A 21,596-nucleotide genomic window follows, 5' to 3' on the forward strand; every position below is an offset into this window, starting at 1 on the left:
GCAGCTCCCTCCTTCCTGCTTTGCTTCGTCAGTGAAGCAGTGAAGGACACCTGCTGCTCTCCTCTGCAGCTGTCTGCAGAAGGAATGATCTACCAAACTATTTTCTTTGCATCTTGAAGAATAACCTTCAGAAACAGCTCCCATACACTATGCATCCCCTCTTTCTAGGTACTACAGTCAGCTGATGATCAGGTTTGAAACTATTTTGTGTGCACGACAACAAACACTCTTTTCTTCTCCTCCCTTTAGCAGAAAGTAGCACCTTTGAAGGACGTATTTTGATTCCCTTGCAGGGAATACTTTCAAGCCATGGACACTGGTTTTGTAAACTGCTCAAATCACATATCTTTCTGCACCTGTGAGTTATATCTGACCTAGAAGATATGAAAAATGGATGTAGTGCTCCTCTCAAAGAAAATAACTAAAATTGCATACATACTGCCTTCACCTTCTGCTCCCTCACACTCCTGTCTTTCCTCTCCTAAAGGATAAAGGCCCTACAGACACGTTTTTCCTCCTTGATAGGAAAAGCTCTCATGCGTGTTCATGCATATGTTGAATCAATATGATTTCAGTACTAATTAGAGAAAAAAGAGTCAGAGAAGGGGAGTTTCCATGAAGAGGAAGTGGAAGCTAAAACAATTTTGACAGCTAATTCGATTTGGATGTTCAATTTTCATGAACAACAAAGCCACTCTACTGGAAACGGGGCTCTGAGGAACAACATTTACTATCACACTGCAGCATATGTCCAATCACATCAAGCCCACCAGCAGAGGCCTTTGTGCTTAATTGAGTGCGACGACAAAAGTCCTTACTCATTCAAAGCAGAATTCAATTACTGTGACGTCCTGTCTGTCCGCAGCGCGCTGACTCTGACTACAGGGGAGGGGCCGAGCAGGCCGAGCAGGCCGGGCAGCTACCAGCGTTTAAAGCTGCACTGTGGAATAAATGTGGAATAATTCATGATGAAGGAGTAGACAAAAGAATAATCCAATATTCTGCTCTGAGGATGATTAATGTGGAGAATCGTCCACGCGTGTCTGGATCAAATCACTGAAACAAGAGCAGAGACCATAAAGAGGAATGTCTCATTGGTTTAGCATGTTTATATGTGGATCAACACGCAGCAGAAGAGAGACGTAGAGCGCACACACTGCTGTCTGCTTTAAAACCTCTGATTGTAAACACGCGTCTCAGTGATACACTCCAGGAGTCCCCGGAAACTCAGACAGGCTGGGTATCAATCAAAAATTGATACTGCTACCTGTACCAATACTGATACCTTCACTTCAATAACAGTTCCTGGACAATCAGTGTATCACTGGTTCAACTGAAATTCAATTAAGAATAAAAAAAATAAATATTGATTTTTTTTTGTTTCTGTTATCCATTATTTCCTTTTTAAAATGATAACAAATAAATGATGGTTTGTTAATTTTTCAATATCCTGTTTCTTAGTGTAGACCAAGTAAAAGGAACTTAAAATATGGGCTGATTTTGACATTATTATTTTATCTGTACGATCATCATGACCCGAAAGCTGTAGACTGAGTCTTATTGTGTTTTTACCTTAAAGGAGATCTCGTACTGCTCTCCTCCCCAGATCTCCAGACCCGTGTCGTATCCTCCCAGCTCCCAGAACCACTTCCTGTCCACGCCAAACAGCCCGCCCGCCATCACTGGAGACCTGCAACACACAGAAAATAACAAGTTACAGACAATGAAGGATGCCAAATCCCACCTGACACAACATTTGATGTTCAACTGATGTGATTGACCTTCAAGAGTTTCTACTTATACCTTTCGAGAACTTAACTTAAAATAAGTGTTTGTGTCTTATTTTTGGTAAAAACTGTCTTAAAGACTTAATTTGAGACGCATCCACTTTACAAATTTAAAATTAATCTTATCTTAAGAAAAGTATATTACAAAAATCAGCCAATAAGAGAGTTCAGCAGTCATTCGAGGTAGTTATTTTACTGATGAAAAAATGTTCAGAAAATCAGTTACTAACAACTAAACTGAAGATCCAACAAACAGCATCACAGCAGGCTGACACATTCACAGCAAACAGACTTCACTACGATGTACTGCATTACACAATTGTTGAGACAGCTAACTTTTGAAAAGTAAATGTTAAGTAACATTAAAGTATTCAGAAGCAATATTATGTAGCTTCTGAATACCGTAATGTTAGCTAACATAGCTCATGTGGCTAACACAGCTCCTGAATGCAGCTCAGCTGTTGAATCATCCATGAAATGCAGTTCATTGTAGCGAAGTCCGTTTGCCATGAATCTGTCACCATGCTCTGACATCAGCTAGTAGCTCAGTAGCTATTATTAGCTATAGCTGTGGCTATAGCAGCTTTAGCCAAATTGTCATAAGGAGCAAATTCAAAATTCAACCAATAATTCAAAACATGGCTAACATTCATGTGGGGTAGCAAAGAATTTGAAGTCTGGTAAATACACAAGTGTCATTATTCCCAGCAGTTTTGATGTCATGGAAAATTTGTCGCACCCCTTGCTTTTAAGTGAGGTCCCACTTTATCTTTGTTTTAAGGGCTGTATAGCCTTTCCCTTTAACTTTACAGAGGACCGAGATACCAATTCACCAGATGTGAACTTGAAAACCAAGGGCTAAGGGACACAAATGGGATTGGCCCTGAGACATAAACCCTTGAGTAGATTTCGGTTGTTTCAGTGCAGCCACGAATAAATTAACCTGAAAACAAAAGTGAAGAAACAGAAACATTTGCTCAGTTTTTCTAAAAGTTACAGCCTCTCATATACTTTATTAATGTAAAGTCAAGTGATTTTACTGATTGATCCAGGTTAGAACAGAGCATCGTGTGAAGATATGTCAAGCTCTGAAATTGTGGTGTTGGGCAATGATGCACCTTTTCTAATGTGCTTTCTGACATCTGTTTGAAAACATCCCAAGATAATGTGACATAGAGCTGTGTGTGAGTCTTGTTTAAAATACCTGATAAATGTTTACATGTTCATAAAAAAACATGGAATAGGTGTAAAAGAGTGACCTCAACACTGATGTCACATTAAACCCAAAATTCACGATATGAAAGCTAAATATTACAGCATGTTTCTCCTGACTCCCCTGCCTTGAACAATCACTTCAGTTGTTTCAGTGTTCTCTGTTTTTTCCTGTATCAATCTGTGAAAAGGTGTGTGTTTTGAATCTGTAGGAGGCTGCAGTGCGTGCTTTGGAAGCCTGCATGTCAGAGCGCAGCCACTGGAGGCTCAGACATCCCCCTCCAACTCCTAAAATATGTTTGTCACAGGGGCTGGCTGGATGTGCCTGGCTGGGTGACCGTGTGTCTGAGCAGTTTATTGTCTATGACTGCTAACTGGTGTATGCCTGAGGGGGGAAAAGTGAAGGAAGCATAGAGCTGACACACACACACACACACACCGTGGAGCTGAATAAAATGCAGTGGGCAGACTTTCAACAGGAGACAAAGAATAAACAACGAGCTGCACAAATTGCAAGCGGTTGGATGGTCAGTGGAGTGTGTGAGCTGAGTGGGGAGAGGAGACGCTGTGTGGGTTCTGATTTGTGGGGTGGTGATTGTTAGCTCTTGTTCGCCACAGGGAGAAAACACAAACACACATCAGCTCCCCGTGGAAGGAAACAGTGGCTTCAGGAAGACAAATATGAAAACACAACTCAGGAGGAGCTGACCACCCAGCAGAGAGGTGACAGAAGATTTAACACTAACCAATTTGCTTTCCGTTTGACCTCTTTCAAACACTAATTTCTTTTTTTCATTTTGTCTAAATGAGTGTTCAGTGTGTGCCAATAGAGAAATGATCTATTCAGACTGAAATAATATTGTGAACCAGGCTGTAAGCAAGTTTAATTCTGCTGCAAAGATTGGCTTTTCAATTGGGTGTGTATATGGTTTGTGCTGTTTCCACAGACAGCCTCTGGTGGACACTTCAGAAACTGCAGTTTATAACACTTTTGCATCAGCTTCATATTTTTAGACCAGAAGTTGCAGCTGAGGTTGGAGTCTAAGGTGCAAAGCAAGGTACCAGTCCAGTTTCAGAAAAATGATTGGTGGTTCTACAGAAAGAGGAGATATCACAGAAAGGCCTGACAGAGGATTCAAACCATGACCAGTTTTCAGACCCTTCTAGTGACCCCCTTTCAAACGAGTATATTTAGTTGTAGGAAACTTTTGGAGACGCTAAAGGTTACGTGTGCCAGGTTCTTCTGCTGCTTCTCAACGAGCTACTCTGACAGTCCAGTCCTCACAAAGTGGTTCCTCCCAGCCGCCAGAACAGGATTAGCTCCACCCTACACAACTAGACGCAGATGTGTGAAGCTCTGTTGGCCGATTGTCCCTGGTGTAACCCTTGCGTTGTCCTCTGGGGCTATTTTGACCCCAAATTAAACCCCTTGCCTTCAAAATACGTAGATATTTTCACAAGTGAGATCTATCAGCCCTAAGTTCCAACAAGAAGGGAAAAAAATCATGGCAATGGTTAAACTAAAGTAAGACTAAGGGTATAACACAGAACCAATGACAATTATTTTATTGTATCCCCCTAGTGGGGTCATTTTGACCCCAAATAACACAAGGTGTTTGGCACATGTAAATGTAAATGTAAATGTTATTTATTTATACAGCCCTCTACAACCACCCATGGCTAAACCAAAAGTGCTTTACAATATATAATTAAAAAATATAAATAAGTTAAAACAATAACTATAGCAAGAATTAAAGTAATAAAACAAGATATAATAGAATAGAAATATAATAAAGGACATGGGAAGTTTTGAACATATTTAAAGGATTTTTCCTTCCTTTTTGTCTCTTTAATGATGCTACCCTTGTCTCCTACAGCACCCCCTTACAATTACATAAACACTGTGAATTATGCAAATGAGGTAATGACATCATCTAGCAACTTCAAGGATAGCCAATAGCTACTTTTTTCACTGTCAGCGTAAAACTTACGGCCCCTCTTGGAAAAGGTCTAACTGAGACTACATCTTCATGCATCAAATCACCCACAGTGGGGAAAAATGAGGGACGTACAGTGGATTTAAAGACTTGTAAGGATACTGTGAAATCCCACCCAAAGGGATTCGTGCAATGTCTTTGTTGGTTTGTAAGTTGTGTTTTTCAGCATAAATTTCAATTCATATTCTATTTGAAATCTTGTTTTCTACATGCACTGATTTTGGATATAACTTAATTTTGCTGAACATGTTACAATGATAAAATTGTGTGAGGTGTTTCCACATCTGATACTGGAATCTGCAGACTTCCATCCCACTGTGTCCTCCTCATATGATCATGCATTATTGATTTCCTGCAATGTCCAGTCACATTAAAAACAACATGCAGTAAAATAGCATCGGGTCCTCTATCTCCTCCTCTGTCAGAGCAGGAGAGGCTGTTCAGAGGCAGATAAACACACCTGTAGCTGAAAGCTCTCAGTGTGAACACACACTGATGAGCTGACCTGGGGTCAGAGCTCTGACAGCAGCTGCTCTGTTGCTAAGGAGCTGCTTTGTTTAGCCGTTAACTGTTTTTAGTGAAGGATTTATTCATTTATTTAATTATTTATTTACTCATCTGTCCATTTATCTGAGCTGGAGGGTGTTAAGCAGCACTATGAGACTCATATTTCACTTATTATCTTTAATAACTTTGGAGTCATCTGTTGTCTGGGTTCAAACTGTCATTGCTTTACTCATTAACTGACTATCTATTCATCATCATCTTCATCATAGTTGGTGAGATTTTATCTCTAAATTTGTTGAACGGTGGCAGCATAACCTGTGCACACTTTCATTTTCAACATTTATTCTTACATCGCCTGAGTAGAGTAAGTAACACTGCAGCTCTGAGCGTCTGTTATTGACTTCTCTAACATTTTGATTCTACGTTTAATGTTTCTTTAAAGACAGAAGTGACTCCAGGAACACAGGGCTAAATTGAATTTGCACAGTACAAGAGCAGACTCCTGCTTTAAGCCAGAGAGCAGCTCCACTGAATTAATATTGACCTGCATCGACTGAACTCAGCTCTACGGCTCTGAAAACAACCAGAAAATACAACACAGAGGAAGAGGAACACTGAATGTGTAGATGAGACCTCAGAGCTGCTATTAAAGCTGACCCACACGTCTGCTCGATCAGATTTTTTTGCTTTTATTACTCTTCACTCAGGAAGAGTTTTGTGCTTTTGAAATGATAGAAGAAGAGTTGGAAGAGATGTGTTGAAGTGTCTTTAAAGGAATCTATCATGGTGCCAAAGACATTAGGATTCAATTTGAGAAAAGAAGACAGAACTAAAGGTTGACGTAGCAGGTGTGACGCCACAAAGTGGTTTGTAGATGACAGCATCAAAGATGTTTCTGATACGACAAAGTGATTTCAGATGCTTACCATAAAAATAAAAAAAATAGATTTATGAGAAATAAAATATTATCACAGTCAAGAAATAATTGGTACTACAACTGACTCCTTGTCAGTGAATGAGAAAGAGGCATATATAAGCAGGGGGGAAAATGGGGGGGGTTCCAGAAGCAGACAATTGGACCCAAGTCATAGAGACTGAACTTGAGTTGGACTCGAGATGCAAATTTGACGACTTTCAACTCCACTCGACTTGAGGGTAAAAAGCTTGAGACTCGACTTGACTTGAAAGACGATGACTTTAGGCACAACTCGACTTCAGACAAGCTGACTCTGACTACTTGTAGCATGTTCACCACGCTTTAGATTCACAATTTTATTGATTGATTGATTAATTGATGTGGGACAGGTGTGTCGCGAGATTACAAGCATGCAAGCAGCCAATGGGCACACACAACACAGTGCTGTTGTTGGCTAATAATGGTGACTGCCCCCGAGCCTGTAGCCAGTTCTGCTGCTCGCTATATAGATACGTATATATCAAAATATCATTTTACCTCTCCATTATGATATCAAAATATATGATTGAGTCCATGCAGAGTTGCAGACTAACCTGCATGGTATTTTTTGACATTTACTTTAGGAAGATAAGGTTTCTCTCTTCAAGATATAAAACTTAGATATAAACATGGACAAAACTCGACAACCTTGTGACTTGAGTCGACTTAACTTGCCCACCACAGAAAAACTTGAGACTTGCTTGAGACTTGAACAAAACGATTGCTACTTGCTTGGGACTCAAATCAGAGGGACTCGAACAATTGTCTGTCCAGAAGACTCGGAAATAGGCAACTAGATTGTCAGAGTTTGGGAAGATGTGTCACCTCCCATGAAAAGAAGCTTCATCGGTTACAAATAGCTGATGGTGGGGGAGGCAGGAATTTATGTCATTCAGAAGAGACAACAAGAACTGGGAGGAGAGACACTGGTTTACAGTGAAGCTGAGACTCACCACAAGCAGAGGCAGGCAATACATCAAACCAGGAAATGGTTAAGATTACTATGCAGACTTAACTGAAGGAGCTAAAGTCATCATGCTTTTTAAAGTTCTCTTTTCAAGTTGCTAATGGGATTTTAGGCCAGACAAGAAGTTAGTCCCCAAGGTTCCTGAGACTTCCTTGGAAGAGGCTTGTGTTGGAAAACCAAGAGGCTCCATCCAAACCTAGGTGCTCCATCCACCCCTTCATAAAGCCCAAGGTTTAAATCCAGTGTCAATAAATTCCTAAATTAACACCTTTTAGTTATGACCATCTTTTGGTTTGTCTGAAACTAGTTCTCTTGAGAAAAGTTTGTTGTTGTGTAAATCTATCAGTTTCAAGTCCCTGCAGGTCTTTCTTCGTTCCTGTTCTTGACAAGAGTCAGTCCACTGGAGAAAAGAAAGGCTTTGACTCAACGAGCCATGAATATTCCTGACTACAATTGAGATTTAATTAGCCGTGCTCAGGCTGATCTTCTCCATTTCAGTCTGCTGACCTTGAGGAGAGGCAGAGTCAGAGTCTGAGCTCAGTGCTGACGCCTGAAGGAGGCTGACAGAGAGGGAGGGGGAGGGAGGGATAGGTGACTGTATTGACAAAAGAGACAGTGACAGGGGCATGAGAGAAGGGATGAAATCATGCACACCCACACACACACACACAACTCCAGTATGGATTGTGCCGTCCCATCAAGCCTCGTTCTCCGCTGCAGCAATGTCAATCAGAATGAAAATGAAAATCTTTGCGACTCAAATTGGATTTGCACTGATGAAGGTCATTTCATTGGGAGAGAAGAGCAGACTAATTCTCCAAATGAGGATTGATTGTGATTGTTCTGGAGCTCATTTCTTCTTCTTTAGCCTCTTATCTCTCTGCACCACAGCCCGCCGGCCCGCCTGATCGTACCTACTGTATTTTCCCAGGACACCCAGATAGTCTCTGGCACCCACACAGAGAAAAATGCTGCCCGGCTAATCCCTCAGGCTTTACAAATGGAGTGTCTGGCATCACATGCTGAGTTATTTGGCCCTGCAAAGTGTTTCTCTGGGTTTGCTTTATTTATTCTGGCTTTCATTACGTAAAGGTTACCTACCTGTGCTGCTGGAAGGACACTGCTGTCAGGAACATCGCTCCTGTTTGCTCTGGAGCTAAATTAGCTGTGGGTCCCAGAGCAGATGGTGATGTAGCTCTGAGTCTTTTTGTTTGTCTTTGAAGATCATCTATCAACTTTGAGAGGAGTCGTAATCCATCTTCATTTTATATGAGACACCTTTCTGATTGATAGAAAGGGTCATAGTGGATGGAAAATCTAACAAAATTTTACGGACAAAAATATGATTAGTAAGTGGTAAGGTCTACTCTAGGGTGCTGGAGAGGAGAGTCCGACAATAAGTTGAACCTCAGAATCAGATTCAGCAACAATGCATTTTTTGTCCTGGTGGTGGAACACTGGACCAGCCCTTTACAATTCTACAATTTCATTTCATTTTACCCTTGCAAGGGTGCAAGGGGGGGCACGGGAGTTTGACCAACCAGTCCACATGTTCTTTGTGGATCTGGAAAAGGCTTTTGACCGTGTCCCCCTAAGGTATCTTGTGGGGTGTTCCAGGAATTTGGAGTAAATGGCAGTTACAGGCTAATTCATCTGTATTTCCAGAGTGAGCGTTTGGTTTGTATCACCAATAGTAAGTCAAACTTGTCCCCAGTCAGGGTTGTACTCTACCAGGGCTGCCCTTTTTTTTCCAATTCTGTTTGATACTTTCATGGACGAGACGTCTGGGTGCGGCCAAGTGGAGGAGGGAGTCAGTTTTGGGGATCATCTCTGCTTTTTGCAGATGATGTGGTCGTACTGGCCTCATTGAACAGTGACACCTCTAAAGGCTGTTTTAAACTTTCCACACGTGACACCCAGAAATGAGACACACAAGTTCCGTGCATGTGAGGCTCTCCTTTATGGCATCCGTTGGTGTCCATTCCCAAACTGCAGGAGGTGGTGTATCACAAACGCATGTCTACCAGAGTCAGTGAAGTCTGGCTTTGTTTACAACACATTTACATATTTGTCCTAGAGATTTTTCCAGGTTCTTTTAATCGATTCCTCTTCTCTGCCTAGAGTGGCCGCAATTTTACGCAACAAGTTTTTTACCACGCGGTTATCGCGGTGATCTCTGTGTGAAGAGTCATACAGATGTCTGTATTTCTGCACTTCGACACCTTCGACCACCATCCGGCAGATTAGAAAGTGACATCATTTTAAGCCGTACAGACCCCGCGGACTCGTCAAGCATAAATCAGCCTCAAAGTGATACTCCGGGATGGAACAAGTTGGGTCCTATCACAAGGTTTAGGGCAGAAATTACCACCAGAGAATTTTCAGCCCGTTACTTTTACACAAAAACACCGCTAAATAAGGTCCTGGCAGACTACCTGCGTTTTTGTGTGAAAGTAACGGGCTGAAAATTCTCTAAATAAAGCGTGAATGAGACCAATATCAGATTTTTTTGGTGGGAGTCCGTTTATTTGTGTTTTTGGTCAAGTAAAAATTGGCCCCATCTGAGTGCATAGGAAACTGGCAGATGAGCAGGGAGGAGGTGTTTGGTGCGAGCACCCTGGGCTTCTGCTGCACAAAAACACTGCTGTAGGGGTAATTTCTGCCCTAAACCTTGTGATAGGACCCAACTTGTTCCATCCCGGAGTATCACTTTAAGCCTGAGTCCATGAATCTCAGTCAGAAAAGGGTGGACTTCCCATTTGTACATCAGACTTGACACTGATTGACAGCTGTCGTTCTTGTGTTGTTTTTTTCGGGAATAGTAAGATACATCAGGAGGGAGAGACTAGAAAAGATTAGACTCTCAAAAAAAAAAAAGAAAAAAAAAAAAAAAAAAGTTTTTCTAACCCAACTCTACTCAGACTCTGTCAGAGTCCCTCATGCTCTGTACTGCACTGCACGATGGTGGCACCTGTGACACTATATTTTTGTGTTTTTTGCCTGCCTGCAAAGCGAATTCCCCTCGGGGGACATTAAAGTTTGATGGGGGTATTTTGACTTCAAAACCGTACAATGGTCAGCCATGCTGTTCAGGCAGGGGCTGAAATAAGAGTTTCTAAAACACCAGAGAAAAACAGATTTTTCTGAGCTGTGAATCACATGAAGATACTACGGGGGCACCAGAGGGACAGAATAAAGCCTGAAAAAGCACAACTTCTTTAAAATCCCAAATGACTGTATACTTTAAGTTTCAGTTGATGGACACAAAGTACACCAAATTTTTGAGTACAGAGAAGAAAATGCTGCAGTGGTATTGTCCCGCTTTTGTCTACCTGTTTTCAATCGCAGCACTTGAGACTGGCAGTGGAAGGACTGAGCTCTCCTGCAAAGAGATCTAGATCTCAATGGGTTTTTATATCTGGTTAGATAAATAAAAAATAAATAAGCCTCCAACATCAGGGGATTTGACCACTTAATTCAAAAGCAAGAGCATCTTGTATTTTGATATTTGAAGATCTGTTGTGAGATATATCTAAGTAACCTTTCTTGTTTTGCCTGCAGATGTAGACAGATGAATGACATCCTCAATACGACTACAGTGCACTCTGTTATATCACTCAGCTCTATGCTCTCATGGCTCAATCAGGTACTCAGGATGAAACTAATCCATCAGAAGTGGTCGGAATAATAACTGCACTCACTCAAAGGGTTCACTGGGGTCAGCGTTCTGCAGCTCAGGAGGGATGGGGATCCGTTTGTAGTACATCTCCCAGTCAAACGCTCCTCTCATGGCGTCCCCCGCCTGCGTCTCGTAGCCAAAGTTGTCGTGGTCAATCACGTCGATCATTGGACACACGATGGTCTTCCTGTTCTGAGCGATCCGGTCTGAGAGACAGAGACAGAGTCAGTTAATCAAGGATCGATAAAGTTGAGAAATGCCTGCCAAGTTTCCTGGCTTTAGACTGTGTTTGGCTGCCATGTCTGCTGAGGACTCCCCACAGATTGCTGATGTCTGGATACAGTGAGAAATTTCCAAGCAGAATCATGTTTCTTCCTCATATTAAATAGACTTTCGAGTCTGTGTTGGTAACAAGTCACCAATATTTCACAACACGTGCCAAGGGGTAGGCCTCACCGCAGGGGGCACTGAACGACATCATGATGCAGATTTGCAGAATTAAAGAAGCTTGTGCTTTGTCAGGTCAGACAAAAAGACAACTGATCAATCTAATTTATTTTAATGTTCTGATGGATCATTGCTGATGCAACATGCAGCAGAATCTGGAAAAACCATAAAAGGTTTTCAAAACATGTGACCCTAATTCAACCCATTGTGGAGATCTGCATGCCTCCTGATCTTTGTAATGACTTCAGTGCAAATTTTGGCATTTAACAATTTAGCAATTATGAAAATAGGGTTGCAAACCATGTTTTGGGACCTAATGAGAGGCAGGGTGCAGAATAAATCGGATGAAATGAGCTGCATAGAGACGAATAGTGCCTTGAAATCATTAAGTCATGTTGTGAGGTCATGTACAGGAAAGGCTTTGAGGTTCAAGTGCAAATTACTACAGACCATCACCCAAAAACCCTAGTACATACCATACCATGTCCTCAAGACTGAGTTAGTAATGAACTGTGTCCTTAAAACTAGGATAATGTTTATCGTGACTTCGATACAGAGAAATGCACCAAACAGTATTCTTTAAACTAAGAACTATGGAAAATTGCGATCTTGAAACTGATGTAAACACCAAACTATGACCTCAAAACTGAGGTACATACCCAACTGTGACCACAAAACTTAGATATGTAGTGAAGTGTGACCTCAAAACAAAGGTACACTGCAAGAAACTTAACTCTTATCAAGTTTTTTACCTTGATAGAAGCCACATTCAACTGACCAGTCCAGAAAAATGTTGTTTGTAAGTTATCTATGGACAAAAATGAGGCCTGCTTGTAACAAATAAAAAAAAAAGCCAATGGAACAAGAGAAAAGTTACTTGTATTAAGACATTCTTCTAATTACAAGCACATTTCAAGCCAACATTTTTGTTCCACTGGCAGATTATTTTACTTGTTACAAGCAATTCAGACCTTATTTTGGTCTTTAAATAACTTAAAACAAGACATTTTTCATGAATGAAGAGTTGAATATGGCTCATTTCCAGTATAATAAGACAATTCTTACTTAAAATAAGACAAAAACACTTGATCAGATTTTAGTTTTTTGCAGTGTACATACCAAACTGTGACCTCAATACTAAGATGGAGCGAACTGTAACTTCAAAACGAAGATATGTAGTGAACTGTGACATTGAAACTGAAGTAAGTATCAAACTTTGACCTCAAAACTAAGATAAATAGCCAAGTATGACCAAGGAGCTAAGGTATTAACTGACTTGTGAAATACATACTGAAGACATGTACTGAATGGTGATGGACCAAACTGTGACCATAAAAGCAAGTGTGACATCAAAACTGGGATGTGTAGCAAACTGTGACTTTAAAACTGTTATTACTTACTTAAAGTTATTACTGAACTGTGACTTATGTGAACAGTTTCAGTCCTAATCTGTATGTTTCTACACTTGGGCCAGTCACCCTTGAGTTGAAATCTTAAACTCAATGAGTAATTTTTCATATTTAATGAGTCCACTACAGACATTATACGTCATGTGTCTGTAGGGGAGGCAGCGGACCATTTGAAAAAATGTTTAGTTTAATATGCACATCTCTGTTCCTCACCCAGCAGTGGAGGCAGCCAGTTGACGTTGGCCTCACAGTGGGAGTCCAGGAAAGTGATGACTTCTCCTTTGGCGGCTGCGGCTCCCAGCAGGCGAGTCCTGATCAGACCCTCCCTCTTCTTGGTCCTCAGGATACGAACCTTTGGCAGCCGCCTCATGTACTCCTCCAGCGCCACCTTTAGGTGCTCTGCAGAGACAGAGGAAGAGGGCATAGTGTTCAGAAAACAGAAAACAGGAGAACAGCTGCATGCACAGGTCGACGACATTTCGTCTAATGTATGTTCTCCTGCAGACTTTGAGCATGAAGTTACCCTGAGGAGAGAGAATCCAACCAAAAGAACTGAAAAATGAATTATACAAGCCTCACCTCTGACATGCATTCACTAAAACTTTGCTGCTGCCCAAACTTGCAACATTGCTGAACATTTCATCAGACAAATTCATGTCCTTTGAGGAATTAGAAATGCAGGAATTTACCAAACACATAGTTTGGTTTAATTTCAAGAAGAAAATGTTAGACTTAAACAAAGTTGGTTTGAAAGTTGCTGAAAGTTAAAGTTGTTATTGCAACATTTCACAGTAATGATCTTCAGGTCTTAAAATCTCAAGAAAATGATAAAGCTCACCCCAACCAGGACAGACTTCAGGGTGAAAACACACAAAAGTGGAGAGGAGAGAAGCAGATCAGAAACTGAAGTAAAGCATCAATCAATCAAAGAGACGGTGAAACATACACATTTATCTCCAGTCCGTCCTCTGAGCAGCCTGTGACAGAAATCAATCCTGCTCTAAATGGAGCCTGTAAATCTTTGTGTTCAGACATAGAGTCACTGCTGACAGGTCAGTAAAGAAGCATGGAGCCAGATTCAAGGCCATGTTTCATCCAGACAGTTTGCTGTCACTGTGTTTACAACACAGAGGTGGGTTTACCTTTCTGGTTCGAGTGTGTATGTGCCGACCTTGCTTGCAGCCTGGTAACATTTTCTTTCTCCTTTACCTTGTTTTTTTATAGTATTTTCTTTGGGATGCTTTGCTCTGAAACCAGCAGCTTCATTGTTCAAACCTCCAGAGATTTCTGCAGAACTCTGGATATTTAAGACACACAAGAACACAAAAGAAGACAGAGAGCTGGAGTAAGATGATGGATGGATGTCAAAGTCTAGTGCCGGTAGGTATGTACTGGTGGCTGTTTACATCCCTCTGCAAACCTGACAATAGCATGTAACATTTTCAGCCCCTCCATTTGATTCTGGTTCCTAGAGGAACATGTTTTCCTCCTGAAGTCTCTTTGCATGCTCCACATCCTGTGAAATGTACAGAGTCTAAACTTTTAAAAGTTTTGCTCCAGCAGCTCTCCTCTGCTCTCCTCCGTATGTCCTTCTCTTGTTGATGCTCACACATCCATTTTTTATCGTCTGCGCCTCCCTGTATTCCAGCGTCTTTGAATTCCTAACATGTCGCTGGAGTTAATTTGCATTTAATGCCATCTTGATTGGAGGAGTTTGGTATAAAACACCATACGGCTCGAACCTGAACGGTCCCACATAAATTGACGCCCACCTCGTGCATGCACAACAGATGTCTGAAGAGAACGCGCCGCTCAGAACGTGATGTTTAAACGCTCGTGTCCAACGGAGAGACATGACTCAGCAGCTTTTAGTTTTTAAATCAATCTGCTCCTGGTACACAAACTGTTTAATTCTAACCAAGGCCGTCGTCTGCAGAGAGACAGGGACGTTAAATCTTCTCTGTGATCAATCCTGGATGATGCTCTCAGACTCTGGATGGGACTTTTAGGCAATGATGTCATTTATTTACCTCACAATTCCACTCAAATATTCACAGGTGAAAAAAAGGTTTGGAAATACTCCAATAGTTGTCTCCCCCAGAATCTCAGATTCTCCTCAATAAGTTCTGATGGGCTCAATTTTTTTTTCAAATATAGAAAACTAACAGATCCACTGGTCACAGTACAGGTTGTTTGTTTTGTGCAATTTTGATGCTCTGCAGACTGGGCTATTATTCAATACAACACAATAATTCACAGAAACTTGAGTCAGGTTAACAGTAGACCAGAGGTCTTCACCAAGGGGTCTGTGGCCCCTTGGGGGTCCAAGACATTTGTGGTTAATTAGGCAAATTTCTTGATTGGTTCCCAAGTATTTAATATGTATTCTTGTTAATGTTTTTGCACTCACATTAATGGAAAAATGGAAGCCAGAAATTTTATTTTTCAGTCAGAAATACATGCATTTGGTGACTCAGCAGCTTTTTCATTCAGCATTCACTCCTAGCCCCAGTGCAAAGAGACGCTGAGAGGACGTCCTACAAAAGTCATTTTTGGACGTCCAGAATTGGTGTCCCAAACGTTCGGACTGTTACGGCACAGACAAGGTCTTTTTCCAATGTCTACTGACCGTCCATTTATAATGTTTCTTTGCTCAGTGGTTTTACCCGCTCACTCACTCCTGCCTCGACATCTACTTGATGTCCAAAATCCCTACGTTCAAATAGTGAACTGCACAATGACCTCCACGTGTGGTGAGACGTCAATAGTGGACCTAATTTGGGCATTGTGTAGATTGTGTAGGTCATTGTGTAGGTCAAGAATTGGTCCTGGACTGACAGACGTGATATAGACGTGATCTGCATGTCCATTAGACATCTAATGTTTAATGGGTAGCTCCTGAAGACAGAGGAAGCTCACCCTTGTTGCTGCTATGCCAATCAGCAGCATGTTTTGTGCTGGCTCTGTTAGGTTTAACATGATTGGCTGGATGATAACACTGACATTGTTATGAGCAAAAATGGATCACTTTATAACTCAACCAAAAACAATCCAAAAGTAGGAGCGCAGATGGCATACTGGTTTAGGATATGCTCTATGGGGTTGGCCCTCATGTGGGTGGTCTATCCACTGTTGTCTATCCTATCCAAGTAAAAGCATTAAAAAAAAAAAAAAAAAAAAAAAAAAAAAAACTACCAGTACACAAGAGATACTTTCACCTCAGAAACCACCTGTAAAGATGCAAAGGACAAAGCAGGACCTGTTGCTAATGTAGCAGCTGATCAAAAATCAAAAGCCTCTAGGTGCAAAAAGAAGTTTCCTTTGTGATGTTTAATATAGTTTTGAGTAAAACAGGGCAGACTTGCAGCAAACTGTGCACACAGATGGAGACAGGATTGAGAGAGGACGTAGCCATTTCTCTCGTCCTTTCTGTTCCTTTCCTTTCTCATTTCTCTTCTTTCTGTTCTGTGAGCAGACAGCCGGACCAGCTACAACCAACAAACCTTAAAGCCAGCAGGTCACAGCATGTGGACTGCACCTCTCACTCTTTGTCCCCACTCCATCGGTCTCTTCTTTGTCTCTCTGACATTTAATGAGTCTCAGTAAATGACAGCCCATCACCTGGAGTCAAACTTCACCCTAACCTTCCATTACTTCCCCGGACGAGCTGAGTGTTTGATGACAGAGCAGGGGTTACTAAAGCTGAGTGAGCTGAATTACATAAGAAGAGTAATCAGGGGCAGGGTGAGGAAAGCTGTCTGTCAAACTGTCACACAGACCTCTGATGCTTAATCCAGAAACCCCTCTGGGAGGTGGACTGACTGAAGTGGTCTGGCTCAAATAAATCCCCATAGAAGTGTTAGACTGGACTCCAAGCTACACTTAAATAAAAAACACTTAAAAGGCAAGGCTCTCAATGTACTAGTTTATCAACCCTCACCTATAGTCACATGCTTTGGGTTCTGACTGAAAGAATGAGGTACAAGGACCAAAACCAATCTCCTCCATAGGGAGTCTGGCTCAAGTTTAGACCAGGCCAGAATACCTAGAAGGAGCAAAGAGGAGAGCTGCAGATCCTTCACATCAATAATATATATGATCTGGATTTGTTAAGGAGAGGGCAGTCTGGGTTTTATTTCTTGGACTGATGTCCTTTAATTTTATAAAGGGGGAGACATTGGATGGATTAACTAGAAGAAGGATGGGACTAAAATCAAAGGAAAGCTTGATTAAAGGATTCATTTAAGCGTGGATAGATGAATAGATTAAAGAATGGATAGACACTGAAGGAAGGAAAGATTTTTTAGGATGGATTTTTGAAGGATGAATGGATGGATGATGGATGGATGGATGGATTGGTGTAGGGGTGGATAGATGGGTGCATGTAACAATGAACCGACCGATTTATGGATGTAATAATGGATGTAATAATGGATGGATGGATTAGTGTAGAGGTGGGTAGATGGGTGGCTGTAAAAATGGACAGATGGATTTATGGATATATGGATGTAATAATGGATGGATGGATGGATGGATGGATGGATGGATGGATGGATGGATGGATGGATGGATGGATGGATGGATGGATGGATGTATAAATGGATGAATGGATGGATACTGAAGGACCGATGGGTTTTTGAAGGATGGATGACAGATGTAAGGATTAAAGGATGGATTGATTGATGGATGCGTAGATGGAATGACGGATTAAAGAATGAAAGGACAGATGGTGGAGTTGATGGATGCATGGATTGAGGGACTGATAGGTAGAGGAATTAAAGGATGGATGGATGGATGGATTAATGGATGGATGGATACTGAAAGACGGATGGATTTTTGAAGGATGGATGACAGATGTAGGGATTAAAGGGTGGATGGTTGGATGGATGGATGGTTGGATGGTTGGATGGATGGATGGATGGATGGATGGATGGATGGATGGATGGATGGATGGATGGATGGAATGGAGGATTAAAGAATAAAGGGACAGATGGTGGAGTTAATGGATGTATGGATTAAGGGATTGATGGATAGAGGAATTCAAGGATAGATAGATGGATGGATGGATGGATGGATGGGTGGATTGATTGAGGGACTGAAGAAAGGATGGATGGATGTACAGATTGATTGATTAAAGGAAGGATTGACGGCTTGATTGAGGACAATGAGACATGTGATAGCACAGATACTGCAGCAATGTTTAAAGGACGCTTATCATAAACCCTTAGAAAGGAGAGATGTTGAAGGTGTCTTAAAGGAATGACTTGGAATAGTCATGTTTTGTTTGTTTATTTACATTTTCTTTAACTAACATCTCTACTTTGTGTTCTTGATATTTTATTGTTCTGCTTCTTGCATTAACTCCATCCTGCCTTGTGTCGTCTGACCAAACTTTCTGACTAGTGGAGTGAAGATGGAATAAAGTAATCCACTCCATACTTGACGGCTATTGACTTCCTCCTCGTTAAAGCCTTATCGGAGACTGATTGTGTCCCACACGGCTCTGACGCGGAAACAGAAGCTGAGGAGCTCCACAGGGTCGGAGTCACATTCAGAGGAAAGGGCGAGCCGTCACCTTCATGGAACAGCCATTAATCAGCCCATTAGCTATTAACCAGAAGAAGATTGATTCTTTCTCAGCTCCAACCTCTGCATGAGAGGATTCTTGCATAACCTCCTTAATGACAACCGGCCATATTAAACAATGAACATTTGGATTGCATGTTGGGCACATTTGGAGAGGGATAAGGGAGCAGAAAGGTTACAGCGTCTAATTATCAGCGCTTAATTTGACCCCCATAAATTGAAAAAGGTCTCCTCTGGTTTACCAAAAATCCTGGAGCCAATAAATCACCCTAACGAGTGCGGGCTGATGCCTGCAAACACATTAGTCATTATTAGATTGTGAAATCCGGGACATGATGGGGGCTCAGACAGCATCGATGCTGAGGTCAATTCAGTGGACCCCCATTTAGTAGAGAGCCGAGCATTTGCTGCCCTCCATCTGTTTCTGCTGCTGCTGCGGCTGCTGCGAGGCATCGCTTCATGAGTCTGAGGCATTAATTAGAATCCAGTCACAAAGACTGAAAGCTAACAAAAGCAGCACAGAGCAGAAAACTGCCTTCAGCACTCTACAGGGATCAAACCATGGAGGAAGGTGTGTTCAACATAAGACTGAATGTTCGGTGCAAGAAGAAGCTCCAAACACACCAAAGACGTGCTGCATGCCTGCCATGCTTCTGCAAATCCAGGGCTGGACATGACGTTCTATTTTATTGCTGTATAACTTCAATGGCCAATGTATTTTCTAAAATATTACCAGGATTTAACAATATATAACTGTGATAATTCAATATAAACTAATGTCTTATCAATGTCCAGGTTTTTACTGTAAATCCATGAGCATGTTGACTGTATAGATATAAATGCTGAACTTTAGCAGTAATTAACTGTCAACTTGTACAGTTAGTGACTGAGAGAAGTGTACAGTAAATAACTGTGAAGGTAATACAAATAGTACACTGTGACAAATTACTGTAAATTTATAAGGAAATTTAAACTGTTAAATCCTGTTATGTTTGAATTCAGCACTATGACAAATTTTACTGTAAAATAACAGTAAAATTATGGCAACCCTGCCTTACCTTGATTTTACAGCAAAGTAATTCTGGTGTGGTGGCGTTTTGTAACCGTGAGCAAGGAGGGGATGCAATGGATATCAGACTCTGCTGTACACTGATATGTTACACCAAGGGGAGTACTGGCTTTCTGTGTTCCAAATGGCACACACCATATACACAACAATTTTTACTGTGTGTTAGCCAATTTCAAAGTGGAGCGTACAAGAGATAAACTGAGGTTTTTTTTTTATTAAGTTGATTTTAAATTACCACAACTGGGGCAGTAGATTAGAGCACAGACAGCAGGTGCCCCTGATCACTTTCGGTTACAAAAAGCCATCACAACAAAAATTACTTTGTGTTAGAATAATGGCAAACTACTGGTACCTTTTACATTTGAAACGATACGGTACTGATGCCTGGTACCTGGTACCTGGTAATCAGTATCAGGACTCAGCGGTACCAATTTTCTGTACTATTTTGTGTTTATGTGGTAGAAAACATCAATTTGTTTAATAATAAAATACCACATTTTTTTCAATTTGACATATTTATTCTTCAATAAATAACCTTGCAATGCTATGTTCATGTCCACCATGAAAAATCGCCTACTCTCCTACTCTCTCATGGTCACAAAGATGCATTTAGGTACCTAAACATGGTACCTTTTGATCATACGAGAATTGGTACCCGGTACTTTTGACCGAAATCGGTCGGTACCTATAAAAGTACCTAATTCGGTACCCATCCCTACAGACAGCATGGTCGCCAGTATTTTACCATAATTTCACAATCATATACTGTAATCCAATATACAGGATAATACTGTAAAAATAAATTACAGTACATGCACTGCAAAATAACAGTAAAATCACTGCCCATAACCGCTGCCAGTATTTTACTGTTTTTACCGTGACCTTTTTTTTTTTTTTTACAGTGTAGTAGCAGTGATTAACTGTAAATTTACAGCCACAAATTTTGCTCCATGCATGCAGCTGCAAACACCTTATTCTATGAGAAGACAGGCTTTAAAGAGCTCAGAATAAATCCAAAGTCATCATCCTAGTCGGGTTTGAAGGACACATTTTATGAGCTATAAAAACAGGTAAACAAAAATCTTTACCTGTCTAAGCTGGGGTCAAAAGTTGAACGCTTTGAGCATGTAAACACTCAGTTTAACGTCACCTTCAGAACATTAAGTCTCATGTCCCAGCTGCGGTCATGCCTGGAGGAAAGAGGATCTGAGAGCTCTTGTTGAAGTAGTTTCTGTTTGTCGACACAGATTCTGGCAGTCCTCAGAGTTTAAAAAAGCCCGCTGCAGGCTGCTGGTATACCGTGCCATCTTTTAAATGTCTGCACAAGGAGGAAGAAATAGAAACAGAGCTGTCAGTCCTTCCTCTGGTTCCAGGATAGAAGCTGAAACTCATTTCCGTCACTTTCTGAACTGAGGAATTAAAACTGTGACAACCCTCGTGGTTGATTTCTGTCGTAGGAACAGTTCATTATCAACATCACCCCCTGCTGCAGATTTATTTATTTATTTGTTTGTTGGATGAGTAATGGAGGGAGATTTTCAATTCAATTAACCTCAAATTACATTGGATCCAATATGGCATCCAAATCTTTGTCTTTCCAAGGTGCTGGATTACTTCCCAGAAGTCTTGGCTTGGCACCAAAGAGCCAAGCTGCTAATTTATTCCTGCAGAATATTCAGCGGCTCCTGTGAACTCCACCACACATCCTCCCTCCGTCTTTGTCAGCTGCCAGCACCAGGAAACATTTGAAGCTGCTTTTTCTGCAACTGTCATTAAAAAAAGAGAGAGTGTGTGATGATATAAGCTGGTCTGCAGGGAGAGATGGAGTTTTTTTTAAAAGACACACTCCCCTCCTTCCCCTTCCTCTCCACAGTTTAAATAGCTTCAGAGGCAGAGAGGGGGATAATATAGATGTGCATGCTGCAGACTCATGCTAATATGATGAAAGCAGGGTTTGATGCTGACACATGGTACACCCACT

General features: G+C 41.3%; 1 protein-coding gene across 1 annotated transcript in view; it reads right to left on the reverse strand.

Annotated features, from left to right (window-relative positions):
- LOC141791872 (polypeptide N-acetylgalactosaminyltransferase 10-like) overlaps positions 1–21,596 on the reverse strand; it is a 113,546-nt gene that overhangs the window by 18,041 nt on the left and 73,909 nt on the right. The window contains exons 5-7 of the mRNA XM_074672567.1: positions 13,174–13,359; positions 11,127–11,310; positions 1,573–1,690 (exon numbers count right to left, since the gene is read on the reverse strand). Of these exons, the coding sequence (XP_074528668.1) occupies positions 1,573–1,690; positions 11,127–11,310; positions 13,174–13,359 (488 nt within the window). The remainder of the gene's footprint in view (positions 1–1,572; positions 1,691–11,126; positions 11,311–13,173; positions 13,360–21,596) is intronic.

Source organism: Halichoeres trimaculatus, unplaced genomic scaffold (genome assembly GCF_033239565.1).
Source record: "Halichoeres trimaculatus isolate MK-OKI-2021-1 unplaced genomic scaffold, fHalTri1.1 fHalTri1_scaffold_6, whole genome shotgun sequence".
In the NCBI taxonomy this organism is placed as follows: domain Eukaryota; kingdom Metazoa; phylum Chordata; class Actinopteri; order Labriformes; family Labridae; genus Halichoeres; species Halichoeres trimaculatus.